Source organism: Podarcis pityusensis (assembly GCF_964106645.2).
Source record: "Podarcis pityusensis genome assembly, chromosome: 11".
NCBI lineage: Eukaryota > Metazoa > Chordata > Lepidosauria > Squamata > Lacertidae > Podarcis > Podarcis pityusensis.
Window position 1 is genome coordinate 10,132,830 of NC_138036.1, and position 19,059 is coordinate 10,151,888.

General features: G+C 44.9%; 1 protein-coding gene across 2 annotated transcripts in view; it reads right to left on the reverse strand.

The window, feature by feature from the left end:
• Window positions 1-1,076: 1,076 nt before the first annotated feature.
• SMAD7 (SMAD family member 7) overlaps window positions 1,077-19,059 on the reverse strand; it is a 99,017-nt gene continuing 81,034 nt past the window's right edge. For both annotated transcript variants that reach the window (XM_080973561.1, XM_080973560.1), the window contains one exon: window positions 1,077-2,822. In XM_080973561.1, coding sequence (XP_080829687.1) covers window positions 2,284-2,822 — 539 coding nt within the window. In that variant the 3' untranslated portion in view covers window positions 1,077-2,283. The remainder of the gene's footprint in view (window positions 2,823-19,059) is intronic.

The following is a 19,059-nucleotide window of genomic DNA, read 5'->3' on the forward strand; positions in this document are numbered from 1 at the left end:
TTCTCCCTTTGTCAAGGTTAGGTAAACAAAGCGACCCCTGATCATTAGGTCCAGTCGTGGCCGACTCTGGGGTTGTGGCGCTCATCTCGCTTTATTGGCTGTCATGTGGACAGCATGACTAAGCCGCTTCTGGCGAACAAGAAATACCATTTACCTCCCCGCCAGAGTGGTACCTATTTATCTACTTGCATTGCGTGCTTTTGAACTGCTAGGTTGGCGGGAGCAGGGACCGAACAGCGGAAGCTCACCCCGTCACGGGGATTCGAACCGCTGACCTTCCGATTGGCAAGCCCTAGGCTCTGTGGTTTAACCCACAGCGCCACCCACGTGGGTTACACTTTATTGCCCGAGTGACCAGTTTCTGCTATGCAGACACCCCTGCAATTCTGAGCACCACTATTTCCCTGACACCCAACTCACTTGGAAAAAACTAAGCTGTGCATCGTTATCACATCAAGTGTACTTTAAAAAACCCAAAATTACTCATTTAGAAAAGCGTTTAGCTGGATGATAACAGCCAGAGGAAGAAAGAAAAACACCACAATCTTGTGATTTTATCTTTTTTTTTTTTAATTTGGCATTTTGTTATTTGCATTTATATTAAAGCAAAGTGCATCTTTTCTTATTTCTTGTTTATACACATTGCACAATACATAAATAATGATGCTTATAAAACGTCTTTATATTTACAAGTAATAATATATTTATATATAACATAAAATACATTTTTTTCTTTAATAAATCTCAGGATTTCTTTTTTTAAAGGAGTCTCTTTTTTTGTTGTTGTTTTGTTTTTTTGTTTTCCAAAGCACTTCAATGCTAAAATTCCAATGAGAATGCTTCTCTTGTTCACTTAAACCTTTTATATTTAGAAAAATAGCTTATGTTAAGGTCTAAACATGCTCATTGAGCTAAGAACAGTGTAAAATTATCATACTAAGTGTATGAATTCAAGAAGAAATAAATGAATGACTGCAATTTCTGGATGCGAACAGTACTGTTGCAAACCTGATCAGGGCAGGTTACAAGGGGATAAATACTGAAATTCCCTTTCGTCTTTTTTTTTTTATTATTAAAAAAAAAAAGAAAAAGGTCTCAAACAAGTCTGCATCGCAGATCAATTTGAAAAGCACAGGCCATGCACCTTAATTGTTTTCCTGGCATCACAAATGATCACTAAGCGCAATGGGAAAATGGGCATGCCCTTCCGAGCCCATGCTTCTCGCCCCCACCCCCAAATGACACAGACATGAAGTGTTGAAGCAGCAGATGACCGCAGTGGAGAGGGCAGGAAGGGGGGAGAAAAAGAGAAGAAAAGGTTGTAAGATTGTTGGCAAAAGATTTTCTCGGCTGCGTTTGCTCCCTAATCTGACTCTGCTTGCCTTTACGTGGGCTGTGGACATTCGCTCTGTACCAGGGACCCACAATGGGTTTTCCGTCACCGCAGAGGATCGGCTTCCTTCATACCAGCAAAGGAGTTGGTGTGTTTGTGACAAACAACAGATGGATTGACCTGCCACAAAGGGCAGAAGCTGCAGCGAAATGAAATGCATGTTGCTTCGAGATCGGCACGAAGGCATCGCACGGCGGCAGACTCCTGCAAACGGTTTAGCACCGAGTTTGCAAGGCAAACCGAAGAGGTTATCCTTCTTTCCTTCCTAAAAGCATGGTAACTCCAATGTGCGTTTGGAGCTCTCCAGCCTTCCCATTCGTTGTATCCCTCGTTGTGCATGTGTAGATCTGATCCCTCGACTGAAACAAGCAGGGTAAAAGCCACGTGCGCAAGAATTCTGGGAGCAAACACAGGTCTCCAAATTGATGTGTGTTCACCAAGAGGGTGTGAGGAAGGGGGGCAGGAACCTGTACCACTGTTTGAATTTGAGAGGGAGCTATGTATAAACCAAGCTGCGTCCAATTCCTCCCACCATGTTCGGGCAATAATAACTTAAAGGGTACAAAATGACCCACTAATGAATGAAGTACGTTCAAGTGAAACTCTCCTCCACTCCACCCCACCCCAGGTGCCTTCCTTTCCACCTTCTGAGTTATTGGTCATTCACACTTTAAAGAAGAAAAGAAACTTATCGAAATACCAAAACTGAAAAAGAAAAGAAAAGGAAAAGAAACACAGAGAGAGAAATCTTTCCATAAGCTATTTCTCAAAACAGAAAACAAACGAACAAAAAAAGTTTGCATGAAAAAGCAAGCACTCAGAAGGAGATATTTAGCAGCAAAGTAGTTATAAAAGGTCATTGTTGAGTCCGGCCTAAGTCTCTTGAGTCATCATCGGTTATTGAAAATAACCTCCAACCAGCAAGGGCAACTGCTGATGAACTGTCTCGTATAACACTGGCCCCAGCCTTTCACAAAGCTGATCTGAACGGTGAAGCCAGTCCACGGCTGCTGCATGAATTCGTGGTCATTGGGCCTCTGCAAGCTGTACGCTTTCTCGTAGTCAAACGCCTTGATGGAAAAGCCTGGGAACACCTTGTGCACTAGCAACGTCCTGGAGTCGGGATTGTCCAGTGTGGCCGACTTGATGAAAATGGGGTAACTGCTGCGGTTATAAACCCACACCCCGTCGACCTCCTTGGTCAGCTGGATGCCATAGCCAATCTTGCTGCGGACTTTCTGCACCAGCTGGCTTTTATTGTCCGAGTTGAGCTGTCCGAGGCAGAAGCCATTCCCCTGAGGTAGATCATAGAAGATATCCAGGGACGGTTCTTGGACAGAATACAGCCGGCCCACGCGTGTTTTTTCTTCCCAGTATGCAACCACGCACCAGTGTGAAGGATCCCCTGGATCTTGCAGAACGTGGGAATCTGGAGGGAGAGAAGATGGGAGACCAAAGTTTAACCTCACAACGAAACATCATCATCATCAATAACAACAACAACAACAACAACAACAACAACAACAACAACAACAACAACAGAATATGAAGAACTATACATGCCCCCTATCATTTAATGAACATATAAAGCTCTCTTATGAACTCTAGCTCAGTACAGTGGTACCTCAGGTTACATATGCTTCAGGTTACATACACTTCAGGTTACAGACTCCGCTAACCCAGAAATAGTGATTCAGGTTGAGAACTTTGCTTCAGGGAGAGAAAAGAAATCATCCTCCGGCGGCACGGCAGCAGCAGGAGGCCCCATTAGCTAAAGTGGTGCTTCAGGTTAAGAACAGTTTCAGGTTAAGTACAGACCTCCAGAATGAATTAAGTACTTAACCTGAGGCACCACTGTACTGACTGGTACCTGAGCTACAAGTCTTGGGCTAACAAGGTCTGAACCTGGAACCCTCTGCATTCAAAACATGTGTTTCTGCCAACTCAGCCACAGGCTCCACCCAAATAGTCACAACAGATCTACAAAGCCCCTTCATTTGTCTTCCCAGGCCCACCAACCCTCCTCCTTTCCACTAAGTGTACCAGATAATTTATGTTTTTAGCTACAAACAGAATACACACATTAATTTGCATGAATCCAACAGAGACCAAACATTTTCCTCGTTTATTCTGCAACTGTCTTATTATGGAATCAATTAACCCAAATGCAAAGTAGTTTGCAGCTAAACATTAGAGAATTGGGCTTACAAATCATTAAATATTTGGGGAGTGTGGGCTCTAAGAGAACTATTCCCCCCCACACGAATACACATAAGTAAGAGTCTCTGGGTTTTAATTGGATCCTGTAGTCAGCAAGAAGGAAAGAGTTCTATGTGGCTAGAATGTATGCATTGCAAATCCCTCCCTGGCTGATGTTATGGGCGAACATTGGACATGATTCGGGGAACCATTTTGATGTGGCAGCAAGAATGCAAAGTCGCCACCAGTTGACTGGCCACTGTGCTTCTGCCATATGGTGTGACTGTGGCTCCTTTGGCAACACCCACATGTTCAGAAGAGCAGGATACTTCTATAGGAAAGCTTTTCTGGCTGTTTTTTGCAGCTCAGGATTCCCGTTCCTCCCTTCAGTGAAAAGCTGTTACTATGTTTGAAGTCATAAGAGCTAAACAAGATCTCCACCTTTGGAGAAGGAGGCCTCTGGGCGCCAGGTGTTGGGCATGACTGCTGCTTCCATGCTCAGCTTGTGGGCTTCCCAGAGGCATTTAGCTGCCCATGGTTTAGAAACAGCATGATAGCTCAGTTGGTTAGAGCATGGTGCTGGTAATGCCAAGGTTGCAGATTCGATCCCTGTATGGGACATTCCTGCATTGCAGGGGGTTGGACTAGATGACCCTTGGCCAACTCTATGCTGGACGATCCAGCAGGGCTCTCTGTATGCCATGTGATGCTTCATCGCATCACTTCTGTGTCAATAACAGTCAGTGTGAATGAATGGATTCGTGGAGAGCTGAACCAAGCTCCCTATGACCAAAACACCTTCCACAAACTTAGGTCTGATGGTAAACTGCAGAACTTTTAAAAAGTGAAGTATCTGGGATTAATCACTGTTGCTGCTCTGGCTTCTCTTCCTACCCTGGTTCCATTCCCCACTGTCTAGACTATAGCTGTCAACTTTTTCCCTTTCTTGCGAGGAATCCTATTCGGAATAAGGGAATTTCCCTTTTAAAAAGGGAAACGTCGACAGCTATGGTCTAGACCAGTGTTTCCTCAAGCCTGGGTATCCAGCTGCTTTGGGACTACAATTCCCATCATCCCTGACCACTGGTCTTGCTAGCTAGGGATGATGGGAGTTGTAGTCCAAAAACCGCTGGAGACCCACTAAGTTTGGGGAAACACTGGTCTAGATTATTCCAGAATCGGGCCAATCAAATCATGTTGTGGTAAAGGAACTGGCTGAAGCACAACGTGCCACCTTGCATCTCCCGTAACTGATTTATCCTCACCCCCACCCTGCAGCCTGGCTGCAGCCTTCAGGTCGTGAACACAGTCATTCAGTTTAAGCCAACGGCAAATCAATGGCAGATAACATAATACCAAAGACCTGCTAATCAGCCGCAGACATCTTTCGTGATGTCAAATGTGGGTAAGCAGGGCTGACAGCGAGGGATCGCACAGACTAACCCGCCGCGTACATCATCCTGTTCTTAAAAGCCAATCCCTAGCTTTCCTTCATATAATAAATTTTCCTCTCGTCTTGGAGGGAGGGAGGGAGACATAAAAGGAGAGTGAACCATAGCTCCATCCAGACTGGGGAGGTAGGGCAAGATCATCTGCTATAATTTACGGGCCTTATTTAAGCCTATAGCCAGATCGCTGGTCATAAATGCTCAAGGATGCAGACGTCAGATGAGCTATAAATCTGATTGAATTGCAGTTAGACTGTGGTTTGTGGTAGCAGGGGTGGAGACCGGAAGTCTTGCATTTGTTAGCAAAAAAATGCAGTGGGGTGGAGGGGGGGGAAGGGGGTGGGGAAATCTGCTTCCCTCTCTTTCTCAACTCTGCCTCTATTGCTAAACTGGGTAAAGGAGGCAATTATCACCAGGGTGCTGGAGGGGAGCCTTGACTCCAAATCCCTCTTTCAAAGTGCTAGGCAACTTGCAGAGCGCATCAGCTCTGTTCTGATTACCCAGAAATTCCATAATGCTATTTACAGACTTACGAAGGCCTGGGAACTATTAACCCTATGCAAAGTTTCCTTTTAATAAAAGGGACAGAAAATGGGGAGAGCAGGCCAGGGGGGTCTCACAACTCGAGAATATTTCCACCAGAGTCCTCACGGAACCTGCCATAACATCCCTGGGTGTTAAAACAGCAGTCAGGAGCATGTGAACATTTTGCTCCAAAATCACCCTCTACCACAGTTTACTGTGGCATTTGCACCTTGCTTATTTTCCCCGATCAATCCTACGCACACTGCAGAGTATCTGTGCCAACGGGCTGCCCACTTCCGTTCAGAGAAAGGTGTGGCAAATCCACAGGTTGCTTAGATGCATGGACTACCGAGAAAATGTGTGCACTAAATTGAATCGGGTGTCCCAGCTTCATGCGCGCTGTCAAGCGGGTTGCCAGTTCAGGGTGATAACCCAGTTGTGCAGCCTCCCTAGGTGCAAACTCAAGTCTACCATCACCAATGCTTACAATGCCGTGCGCATAGAAGCCTGTGGCCCCATAGCCACAACATAGAAGCAAGCCGAGAATACTATAAAACAGAATTTATGCCCTAATCAAATATTTAGGATCTATGGTGCTTTGCCGTTTCATCCTGGAGGCCAACAACATTAAAAAATAAATAAGGGTGGCATGAGGAAGACCTGCCTCAGACGTCACCATCAGCAGAGTTGACGCTTCTCCTCAGTTGTGGCTCCCGCGTTGACAAGAAAACCAAACCATGGAGGCAAACCAAACCATGAGAAGCAGGAAAGAACTGTAGCTCAGTGGTACAGCTCTCGCTTGGCATGCAGAAGGTGCCAAGTTCAATCCCAGTCCAAGTAGACAGTCTTGAGCTAGAATGGACCAATGGTCAGACTCTGAACGCAGCAGCATCCTATCTTCCTCTCGACTATTTCCCGGGAAGGATCCCTGCGAGACCAAGTTTTCCTACACTGAGCTTGTGATGTCGGGGGAGTGCTTTTCAAGCTGGCAGCTACGCCATCGAGGAAACCTATTGACGGAGCCAAAAGCAGATCGTTCTGCAGCTCCATTTTCTGTGCCCACTTCCAACTCCTTAAAGCCAGCCCTCCCCTGATCTGAGAGCGGTATATTCAGTTTGCAATACTTTTTTAAAAAAAGACCCCAACAACCACATTTAGAGGGAGGGAACAGTGTTGTGCAATTTCCTCCTTTAAATGCCGGCTAGGAAAATATTTCCTTGGTAGCTTGAGGCAGCTTCTATTTATAAAAAAAGAAAGAGAGGGGAGGCAGCGTTTTGGGAATTAAGAAAGATAAAATTTACAACCCATCCCTGGGGACCAGGGGGCGGAAGACCCTCTCCCTTAAACTGCTCAGGCCTGTGGGATGGGCTGCCCGTATTTTTGAGGTAGGCCTTGATTTTGTCTTTCAGCTCTTTGCCCACCCCCCCACCCGGCCGCCTCCAACAGTTCCCTTTTCTGTGCCTCACAATTCTTTGTTTCAATAAAACTATCCCACTGAAACCTGGCACCGAAAACGTGGGGGGAGAGAAGCCGAGTTAAGGGGAGGGGGTTGAAAAGGGCTGGAGGGATAGGCGAAGAACGCTCATATCAAATTACCTTTAACCTAAACTCTCCAGAACTACTTCAAATGTAGTCGTCGGTGCAGAATAACAAAGGGGATGTATATTTCTTTTTATACAGATATAAAAAAATAGAAAAGGTACAGAACTATTTCCCAGGTTAAAGGGGGGGTTGGGGTTTTGAGAATGCTTTCATGAAAGGCAAAAGCAAAGCGAGAACCAAAGGCAGGGAATGTCTGTGTGTGAACATCTCTATCTGTGTATCTGCGCAGAAGGACCTTTCTTTCTGTAGCTCCCCTATTTCATGAAAGAAAATCCCTCCGACGGCATTCTTTCCCTTTCATCTCCTTGGCCCCGCCAGTCCACCCAGCAATTTTCAGACAGACGTCAGTTAAAGAGAAGTTTTCAGATTATGTTAATTGCTGAGCCTAGATAAATTGCAGGCTCCTCTCTCTCTCTCGCTCTGGTGTTGTGTGTGCCAGACAGCGAGACTTCTCCATTTATATGTCCCTTACAGCTAAGAACTCACCACACAGGCAGGTTTCAGTGACCTCCTTGAACGTCAAATTTCCTACATGGGTGGCGGGCGTACATGCGCGCACACACACACACACACAGTGATGTGGAGCTACTGGATGGGTGCATTATGATCCTTGACTAAGCGGTAACTTCCCCCCAGTGTGAATGGCCACTTGCACTGCCATCTCTGGTGGCAAGGAGACTCTCAAGATCGTGGGTAGACAAACTAAGACCCGGGGGCCGGATCCGGCCCAATCGCCTTCTCAATCAGGCCCGCAAGCGGTCCGGGAATCAGCGTGTTTTTACGTGAGTGCTTTTATTTAAAATGCATCTCTGGGTTATTTGTGGGGCAAGGGAATTTGTTTATTATTATTTTTTTCAAAATATAGTCCGGCCCCCCACAAGGTCTGAGGGACAGTGGACTGGCCCCCTGCTGAAAAAGTTTGCTGACCCCTGCTCAAGATCATGCACACTCCAAGATTTTAGATGAGGTGTGCCTCCAAGACTGTTGCTATTTTGCAGGAAGGAGTCAAGCGCACACCATAAATTTAGGTTCGTGCAACTGAAAAGGATTAAGATATACTCTGGGTGCCCTAAGAGCAACAAATCCACTTCAAAACGAAATCTTTTTTCTTTTTTTGCAGTTAGGAAACTGGTGGGCGTTACAAAAGTGTGAAGCGGATTAAGCACAAACATCAAATTGTGGCGTGCAATTTCATTGCCTGCCTTTGCGTTGTTTCTCAGGCTGGTTTGTCCCTGGGAGCTCCAAGCATCCACAACAGACCAAAGGAATCTTACCAGCAGTCAGTTATCATGGGCTGCAACTACTTGGGTGAACATCAGCATGCAGACCAAGTGAGGCCAACCAGGGCTGCAGATCAAAGACTCATTGGCTGCTCATTGTCATGCAATGCGCCTTTATCTCTGCAATTCTCGCTTCCCCAGTTGCAGTTCACTGTAAAATGGGACTTAGCACTGGAACAGCCAGCAGTAGTTCCAGCTGTCCCTGGGGAGCCAACCGTGCAGATGGTCTCATTATTCAGTGCCATGGTTGGGCAATTCGTTCAGAACCAAAGGCCAGATTAGTAATATATCATGAGATAAGAGAATCAAAGCTCATTTGCATTTTCAGCTGCATGCAATTAGCGTAATTTGCTTATCATTTTCATGAATGAGGCAGGTGACAAGCTACTGTTTGCCCATTCGTGCTGCATTCAATCTGTAGCAGAGTCTTCTTAGTTCTGAGATTGCCAGCATCAAGGGTAAAAAACCCCACTTCCTCACCTTTGCAACCCATTCGACAGACATACCCATGCATGCACAACAATCTTAAGATGGGCTGCGTGCCTTTAAACATTTTAAAAAATGTTTATTAATTTAAATCTTCACCATTTTACTTAAACAGAAAATAACATCCATTAAAAAGAGTTGTGAAACTGCTCTGCAGATGAGATGGAGCGGTGACGTCACAAGTGCTCGCCAGTCAGTGCTCTGCATAGCCAAATTTTAAAATGGAAAGAAACATTTCCTCTTGAAGCCAATCCTGGACAGGAAATTGTTCTTGTGCATACAACAGGAGTTGTACACTTCCACAGTGGCGTATTCAAACTATGCGCATCCACAGCAGCCTTGAAATTATCAAGACCAGTTAAGAGTCCCAAAACTGTGATTAAGTGTCCTAACCTAGGAAAGATGTCAATATGCGCCCCAGGCTTACTTCTGCACTCACTGCAAGAGGTTAAAGAATGAGCATTCACAATATTAGAGACTGAAAACAATTTGAAGATATAGAGAAAAATTAATTTTTCTAGAAGTTACCAACAGAGTAATAACATATATAATTTCTGTGGGTCCATTGTATCTATAGCTAGCCATAAAAGTATAAAACTCTGTGATAATAAAGGTATCTCGGACAGTACAGACACCCCATCCTGGTGTGTTTTGGACTACAACTCCCATGAGTCCTAGCCAGCATGGCTAATTGTTGGGGCTGATGGGTGTCGTAGTACGAAGCGTCTGGAAGACACTAGGTCTGGAAAAGGCTGAGGCTTTACTGCATCCCTGAATTTACTCCCCTGTAGCTGTAGTAAAGAATTCCCAACTAAATCGCCAAGAACAGATTCAAAGGGATTTCTGGTTGCAGTTAATTATTAATATAATTGTAGATAGAATTTGAAATGCTAATATATGCCTCCAGAGACCCCACCCCAAGTTAATAAAAAAAAAATAGTTAGATGTACACAGAACAGTTCTGGATCCACTTTTGGGCTCAGCCCATCAAGCAAAACGTTGGTGAGCAAATGGCAGTCAAGGGAAAGTGTGAATAGAGATGTCACGTGAGAAAAAGCTGAAGCAATGCCTAGCCCACAGAGGCAACGTCTAGGAATCTCTTAGTAAATATAGTATTGCAAATGCACCTAGATAACAAAGCAAACTAAGAATAAAAGGACAGGAACGCTACACAGCCAAGCTGGCTTAAAGGGAATGAACTCATCAAAAGAACTTCCGAGCCACTTTTACTTCCCTAACCAAGTGTTCCTTCTGCAACCGAGAGATGGACAAAGGCATCCCTCCAGTAACTAGTACAAGGGAGATTCACAAAAAAGTAAAAAAAAACACAGGATGTGCAACCACAAGGCTAGCTATCCCAGCAACAGACACTAAAACTGTTTAGATTCAGGTAGGTAGCCGTGTTAGTCTGATGCAGTCGAAATATATATATATAAATTGTCCAGTAGCACCTTAGAGGCCAACTAAGTTTGTTCTTGGTATAAGCTTTCGTGTGTCTGAAGAAGTGTGCATGCACACAAAAGCTTATACCAAGAACAAACTTAGTTGGGTCTCTAAGGTGCTACTGGACATTTTTATATATATTAAAACTGTTTAGACACTAAAGCTGTTATTGGACTACAACTCCCATCATCCCTAGCTAGCAGGACCAATGGGCAGGAGAGCTGGGAACTGTAGTCCAAAAACAGTCGGGAGTCCCAAGTTTGGGCAGCGCTGCACTAAAATATTGGGTCTGGTTCTGCTGTGCCTCAGACACTCAAAAGGCAGCAAAATGTCTCAGGGCTGCCCAACTATCTCGCTAAGGTTCAGTGCAACATTAGGGAGAGGCTCTGCCATTCCACCAGACACCTCAAATCAGTCCTTGCACTTCCCTAGTCATGGAAGGAAGAAAAGATGGCGTGCTGGTAAGTGCATTTGTGGATCCTTGCATCACGTCCGTATGTAAATTGCAAGCTCGTTTCATACAGTTCAATATAATCACATTTCCCTGTTGCATTCACCATTCTGTCTGACTCCTAGGTATGCCAACAGAGAACAGAACAATATGTGCCCCCAGGAGATCAAGTTCTTCAGTTTAGAAGGGCCTGTGTATTAAACTAATGCCACCATCAGTGACAAGTTCAGGACATTTCCCAGCTGCCGTCCATCTTACTCCTCACAGCCTGCTCAGATGAAATATTGCCACTGTTAAGAACCACTGCTGAGCAGAAAGTAGGGAAGGCCACCAAAGGACCGCTGTCCATTCGCTTTCTTGTGGACCACATTGCCCTGATTCTTGTTCAAAATGCTGTATAGTACTAGAATCCCTGTGGTCCACTATATGTTCTAAGTCTAGGTTTACTAAGCAAAGGATCTCTTAACAGTTATTGAATAACTAAGCTAGAGCATAACTTGCACACTCTTCTAAGAGTCGTTCCACATAAGAAATGCCTTCTAGGATTGACCATGGACCATCTGAATACAGTGGTACTCTGGTTAAGTACTTAATTCGTTCCGGACGTCAGTTCTTAACCTGAAACTGTTCTTAACCTGAAGCACCACTTTAGCAGCAGGGGCCTCCTGCTGCTGCCGCGCCATCACCACGCGATTTCTGTTCTCATCCTGAAGCAAAGTTCTTAACCCGAGGTAATATTTCTGGGTTAGTGGAGTCTGTAACCTGAAGCGTATGTAACCTGAAGCGTATGTAACCCGAGGTACCACTGTACTACCACTAATTGTACAAAACTGCTGGATCTGTAGGCTGCAAAGACCCAACCCGGCAGTGATGTTACAAATATTTAAGGGAGTTTTTAATCTGTGGATTAGACAAAGTGGGACGCACTGTGGTCTAAACCACAGAGCCTATGGCTTGCCGATCAGAAGGCTGGTGGTTCGAATCCCCGCAATGGGGTGAGCTTCCGTTGCTTGGTCCCTGCTCCTGCCAACCTTGCAGTTTTTGGCCAGTAAAGCGAGATGAGCGCTGCAACTCCAGAGTCGTCTGTGACTGGACCTAACGGTCAAGGGTCCCTTTACCTTTACCTATTGACAAAGCACACCATCTCTTTAGGAGCCATTACACTCCACAGCGTCAATGGGTGCTTATGGGGCCTTTAATCCCCAGAACAGAGCATAAATTTGTGTCTGTGGCTAATTAGGCAGTTATTACTCTAAGTAACCCTACAAGCTAAAGCATATGAAGTTTCTGAAAATGATCCCCATCCTTTTTAAGTTTCTGCTGATGTAATGTTCATTCTCTCTTCTTCTTCAGACCATGCTTGGACACACCATCAAATGGAATAAAGGTATTCCATATATAACAATGTAAATTTGGGTCAGAATTTGGCTTCTGGGGGGAGCGAGACTCTACTTACTTAGAGCAAGCTCCAAGTTGTTAAGTCATAGCATTTTAGCATTGGAAGGGACCCCACAAGGTTATCTATTCCAACCCCCTTGCTCAACGCCGGCTCTACAAAGCAGGATGTAATTGCAGCAACACTGATAGATGGCCTACTCTCTGCTTAAATATTCCCAGCGATGGAGATCCCATCATCTCCCAAGACGGCCAGTTCCACTATCAAACAACCTTTCTTGCTCAGAAGTGTCTCCTGTTTCACTGAAACATCCCTCCCTACAATTTCTCTGTAGAGAGCAGTTTGGGAACATGTATGCACACCTGTTTAACGACTTCCATTCCCCCAAGCCACCCAGATTAGTAGTATTATTTATTACATTCCTACACCCCCTTAATTTCCAAGGATCTCAGGGTGGTGTACACGATTCTCCACCTCCCCATTTCATCCTCACAATCCCATGATCTCCTGACCACCTGAATGGATGGTGCATAACTCCAAAAATGTGTGATTTATGAACCTCCAGGCTAAATATGGACTTCTAAGTCTACTTGAAACCACCATCCTCTCTTATCCCCGGGTGGGGGCTGCCACTTGTAACTTGTGAATGACATTCCACTTGACGGATCTCAACCTCCTACTTGGCATGACACAATGTTTCACATGAAAGTGTGTGTTCTCCCACACCGTATTCAACCCACTTTAGGGGGGGTCGCCCTAGACAATTTTCAAGTAATTCTCAAGTAGCCCACCCACCACTCAAAATAATCAGCTTTGAGGAATAATGTCTATGTGGTGCTCTCCTCCAGTCTCTCCTCCCCAGCTGAAGAATAATGAAAGTTAAGCTTTGTGTATGAAAATGAGTGTGTGTGTGTGCGTTGCATTTAGACATTGCATCAGTGTCAGAAGCATCCATGTGCAGCACAATGGAAGCGCATGCAATGTAGAAAACACCAAGTTAGATGCGCCAATGACCTGACTGCCTCACCACACCTTAAAGGTACCCATATTGCCGAATGTGTGAATGGTGCCATGGGCTGCAAGAACGTAATGCATGCCCCGCCCCGGCCAAAATTTTGTGTCCTATCGTTAGAGAGGGATCGCAGAGCAGAAAGACCTACATTTCCTAGCATTTTAAAAGGGGTCTTTGGAAAGCAAACATACATTGATTCATAAATGCTTCATTAGTCACTGCCGCTGTCTAATTATGACAAGTAATCAATTACAATTGCTACGAAACGATCCGAAGAGGAAGAAGACGAAAGATGGAGCGGTGCCGGGGGGGGGGGGGATTCCTTTTTAAAGCCTAATTGTATTTTCTTTTAAAAGCCAGCAGGCAGAAGCCACCGAGTCCTCGAATGAGTATGCTTTATAGCTAGGGGAAAACACACACACACACACACACACACACACACACACACGGCAAGGAGGCTTGGCCTGGCTGTCTCTGGTGGTTAGACTAAAGCCAGCTGACTCCATCCTCCTCTGTCCCAGGCAACAGGCCTCATCAGCCATGCAAATTATAGAGTTCTGTGGTGTCTGAAGGCAGAGTTTCTACTTAGCTCAGAAGAAAAAGGAGTCTTAGAAGGGCGGGGATCGAGAAACTCAGCCAAATCCATTCATAATATTTACAGTAAATGGCCCTCTTTGCTGTTGTTTGGTATGAAGCCCAGCCTAATTATTTTTGAAGTTTTAATTTCAAAAACCTTATTTCCTCCTTGGTGTCTCTTCTCTCCTTCTACTTAAATATCCCCCAAAGCTCTCTTCTTGTTGTTTCCCCCCCCCCTTCCCCTCCCTCTCTGGCTCCATAAAGGAGTCACTATTGTTAAAAAATCTCAACTGCATTTTGGGAGAGTGCACCAGTTTTGTTTATCCTCACAGCAACCCTGTGAGGTAGGCTAGGCTGACCCAGAGAGTGGGGCCCAGAGAGTGGGGAGGCAGGAAAAGCACAACATACTACGAAACCTCTGGTCTTACAAGTCTTGCTAACCCCCTCAAGCTCCCATCATCCTTGACCAATGGCCAAGTTGGCTTAGACTGGTCATGCTCAGCATCTGTCAGTATAATACCTTGACCAAACGAGAGACCAGCAAGCATAAATCCGCCCAGGTGCTAGCAAGAACCAACGTGTAACCCCAATCCCCTTATAGAAGGATTTCAGCACCTATTTCAAAACAGCTTCACAAATTGATAATAATCCTCTCCAGTGCCAGCGCCAAGGCAGATTCTCCTGTGTAAATCCAAGTATCTTCTGCGTTGATCGAAAAATAGGGCGCTTTTCATTCTAAACTCGTGTTATATTAACAACAGCGGGAGTATTAAATCAATTTTGTATTCTTCCCCCACTCTATAGCAGCATAGTCTTCTCTCTCTCTCTCTCTCTCTCTCTCTCATTCACAAAAACTTAAAATATGTGTCATCTCCTTTTTCACATGGAGAACCAATTCACGTCCTCCACTGGATGGTTTATGGCATTGATGGCCAAACTTGGCCCTCCAGCTGTTTGGGGGGACTACAGTTCCCATCATCCCTGACCACTGGTCCTGTTAGCTAGGGATGATGGGAGTCGTAGTCCCAAAACAGCTAGAGGGCCAAGTTTGGCCATCACTGGGTTCTAGGGAGGTCTACTTTTGTGACCAATGTGGCATCTGAACCAAAAAAACCCCTGGAATATCTACATCTGATTTCACTGAAACTAACCACCCATCTGGGGTGGTTCTTTCTTTTTTGCATGTGATAGGTTGTTAAGTTTTGTTGCTTTTTCCACCTTCCGGCACAGCTATGCTAAGAAACTTTGCAAATTCCAAAACAACAACAGCATCATTAAATATAAGCCAGTACTGTACAGTACAGTATACCAATTTGACACTAAACACTCTAGCAGCATTTGGAGTTTTTGCCTTTTTTCGTCCTCTGCTGAATGCCTGGTTACATTCCATGCAAATCCACTATACTTTCTGCAAATCTACTAATGGGAGAGAGAGAGAGAGAGAAAGAAAGAGAGGAGGCAGAAGAAAGGAACCCCTTCTCAGCGGCAACACACGGATCAAATGTTCTCAGCCTGCAAAAAGCGAAACTTAAGGCATCTTTTTTTTTTAGCCAAAAGGCTAAAGCAGTTATTTTCCTAGAGAGTGAAAGAAAATGTTCCTTAAGCATAAACATAAGCAGCAAATATATATATATATATATATATATATATATATATATATATATATATGAGTTTGGAAACAAAAAGTTCTTTTCATGCTCCCTCCGTTCTCATCCAGCCCAGATCCTTCCCCCCCCCCCCAATAACAATTATGAAAACTGTTTAGATGGGGGGAGAGGTTTGGCATGTTGAACGTTTACTGCATTCCAGCCAATAAATTCCATTCCCGGATCCGATGGAAGAAAAGCGCCAGCCTTCCTCCTTACCCCTTTTCGCTTCTTCCCCTCCCTCCTCCCCCTGGCTTTCATTCCCTTCTGCCTTTCTTTACAACCTAATACCCTGTCGACTCAGGGCCAGGGCCTACTTAGGGGGGAAAACAACAGAGAGCGCCAGACTGGAGACAGCATGCAGACTGAAAAAGTTAATCATTACTTCTGTCTGCCTTCATAATCTAATCACTTCTGTGCCTAAGCGCAGGCAACAAAAGCTCTCTCTCTCACAGAGCCAACTCTACAAAACCATTGCCTAGCAGTCCTGCCTCTCTCTCTCTCTCTCCCTGCCCCCAACTCTCCAGATAGAAACCCAAGTGACCCCCAAAGTCAAGAATGAAAGCTAATAGCCAAAAGCAACAGAGAAGGCTATTTAGACTAGCTCCGCATGCTGCTTATCTGGACACACACCCTGCAAAAAATAAAAATAAAGCCCTCTCCTTTCGCCCGGCCACCCACCTCCTCCGTCTCCTACCTTTCTTAGATAATTAATAACACTTAACTATTAAGATAGTACATTACGTTGATGAAGCTAATCAATCTTCCCAACATTCCTGGGAAGCAGGCTGCAGAAGGGAGAGGGGGAATTCCTTTCCTTAAAATAAGAAACAACCTTCAGTTTTAAAAGTTAAGAGGGAGTTTGTGTGCGTAGCAGCAATTCACTGTATGAACTAGCAGAGGAGCAGGAAACTTTAAAGAGAGTCTGCAGCAGCAACAGAGTCTCTTGCTTCTTGTGCACTTGCTTGAACTGCTGCTGCTGAAGCTGTTTCGTCCCCTGACCTAGTTTGCCACGCCAGGCTAGACTAGGAGAGAGGGAGGGAGGGAGGGAGGGAGAGAGAGAGAGAACGATCAGGAACTGCTGTCCCTACAAAGTGGGTTAAACCCCCAGCAGTCTGAGCTACCGTGACAAAGTCAGGTTCTGTCTAGACTGCAGTATCTGTACTATATTCAGGTCAAGTTGCCACTAAGGTCTTTTCTTACTGGCTTGGTTGCTACAGAAAGGTGCTCGCAAGCATCAAACCTGTGTAGTAATAAAATAATAATAATTTATTTATACCCCACCCATCTGGCTGGGCTTCCCCAGCAACTCTGGGAGGCTTCCAACAAAAATATTAAAATACAGTAATGCATCAAACATTAAAAGGTTCCCTAAACAGAGCTGCCTTCCAATGTCTTCTAAAAGTCTGGTAGTTGTTCTCTTTGACATCTGGTGGGAGGGCGTTCCATAGGGCGGGTGCCACTACTGAGAAGGCCCTCTGCCTGGTTCCCTGTAACTTTGCTTCTCGCAGTGAGGGAACTGCCAGAAGGCCCTCAGCGCTGGACCTCAGTGTCTGGGTAGAATGATGGGGGTGGAGACGCTCCTTCAGGTATACTGGGCCAAGGCAGTTTAGGGCTTTAAAGGTCAGCACCAATACTTTGAATTGTGCTCGGAAACGTATTGGGAGCCAATGTGAGATAACTAGAGCATGCACCACACTGGCGAGACAAACATGGCAACCGTTTCTTATCCTCCATTTCCCATCAGCAAACTAGCTATTTAGACTTTCCATACAGGGGGCATTGCCCAAGGAAGCAAACAATATAAAATCCGAAAGGCAATTTTCAAAATCAATCAAATACACACACACACACACACTAAATGCAGGCACAATGGAAGACAAAATACAGTAGAACGGAGCTGGAAGAGGTACATAAAAGGGATGCCAGGGACTTTTGGTTTAAGTGAGAGAGAAAATATGGAAGCCTGGAGGAGACACTTGGCAGTGGAATTGTGGTGGGGATGGAACAGGTTGGAAAAATTACATGGACTCAAAAATGTTTTCCAGTGAAGCAAATGGGCACATGGTTTATGACCAAGCAATTCCTTGCACAATGGATAATTAGCCAATGGAATTCACTGCCACAGGATATTGAGATGGGATCTAACATAAAATGTTTTTTTTAAAAGTGATACGGAAGATAGGCCTATTGATTGGTTCTGATCATGGTTTTCAGAAATGCATGCTCTTATGTTCAGAGATGGCATGCTTCAAACTACCAGAGCATAAAACAGAACCACAGTCTACCTGTGAGCTTTCCTGGAGCATCTAGCTAGTTACCTTGACATTAATAAAATAATAATAATAATAAATTTTATTTATATCCCGCCCTCCCCAGCCGAAGCTGGGCTCAGGGCGGCTAACAACACTAAAATAGTGCAACATTATAAAAACATTATAAAAATTAATTAAAATCAAAATTGATGGCAACCATAACCTAAAGTTTTGTAAAGATTGCCAAAGGAGGGAGTCAGGCTGCGCCCTGACCAAAGGCCTGGTGGAACAGCTCTGTCTTGCAGGCCCTGCGGAAAGATGTCAAGTCCTGCAGGGCCCTGGTCTCTTGTGACAGAGTGTTCCACCAGATTGGAGCCACAGCCGAAAAAGCCCTGGCTCTAGTTGAGGCCAGCCTAACCTCTCTGTGGCCTGGGACCTTCAAGATGTTTTTATTTGAAGACCGTAAGTTCCTCTGTGGGGCATACCAGGAGAGGCGGTCCCATAGGTACGAGGGTCCTAGGCCGTATAGGGCTTTGAAGGTTAAAACCAGCGCCTTAAACCTGATCCCGTACTCCACCGGGAGCCAGTGCAGCTGGACATCAATTGTCTTCTTCCGACCAAGTGAATTCTGGCACCTCTGCTCTTTGTATCAACTGCCAATGTGGTTCACACAGATCAGAGTTTTTTCTCAAAGCTGCTTTCCATCTAACAATAATACTTAACAATAATATTTCTCTTTGAAATGGTCAAAACACTTCACATGTGTGATCCTGACAACAACCCGGTCAGGTGAGTCTTATTAACCACCATTTTGCCAGTGGCCTGACCACTCTATCTATTAAAAATAACAAGCAGTATGGGACTTATTTTTTATAGGGCTTACTTCTGAATAGACAAGTATACTTGCAGCATAAACACCCGGAGCTAGTTAGGAATTTCGATGTGCAATCTTTCACAGGCAAGCTCATCAGCACCAAAGTAACAGCAGGTGAAAAAGGCTCTGTATAATGAAGTCCACTAATGCTTCAAAGTGAGGGGCGACGTTTACCCCATTAGGGTGTAAAGAAACAAACATGAACAACCGTGGGACCTCTATGCTTTTTGATTTAAGCATGCGCTGTTCTGCAAAAAGGCTAAAAGCCTCAGCCTGGTTTCCAAATGAATGCAAGTGACCATCTGAGCTCTGATGACATAGATCTAAGTTACTTTCCCAAAGCTATCATCACTTACAGACCATTCACACTTTAGGAAGCAAGCACATCTACTCCCTTATATATGGTGGAATCTGCAGAGAGTCATTGAGAACGCCCAATGTATGTCTACAAGTATACAAACTTATACCTCCCC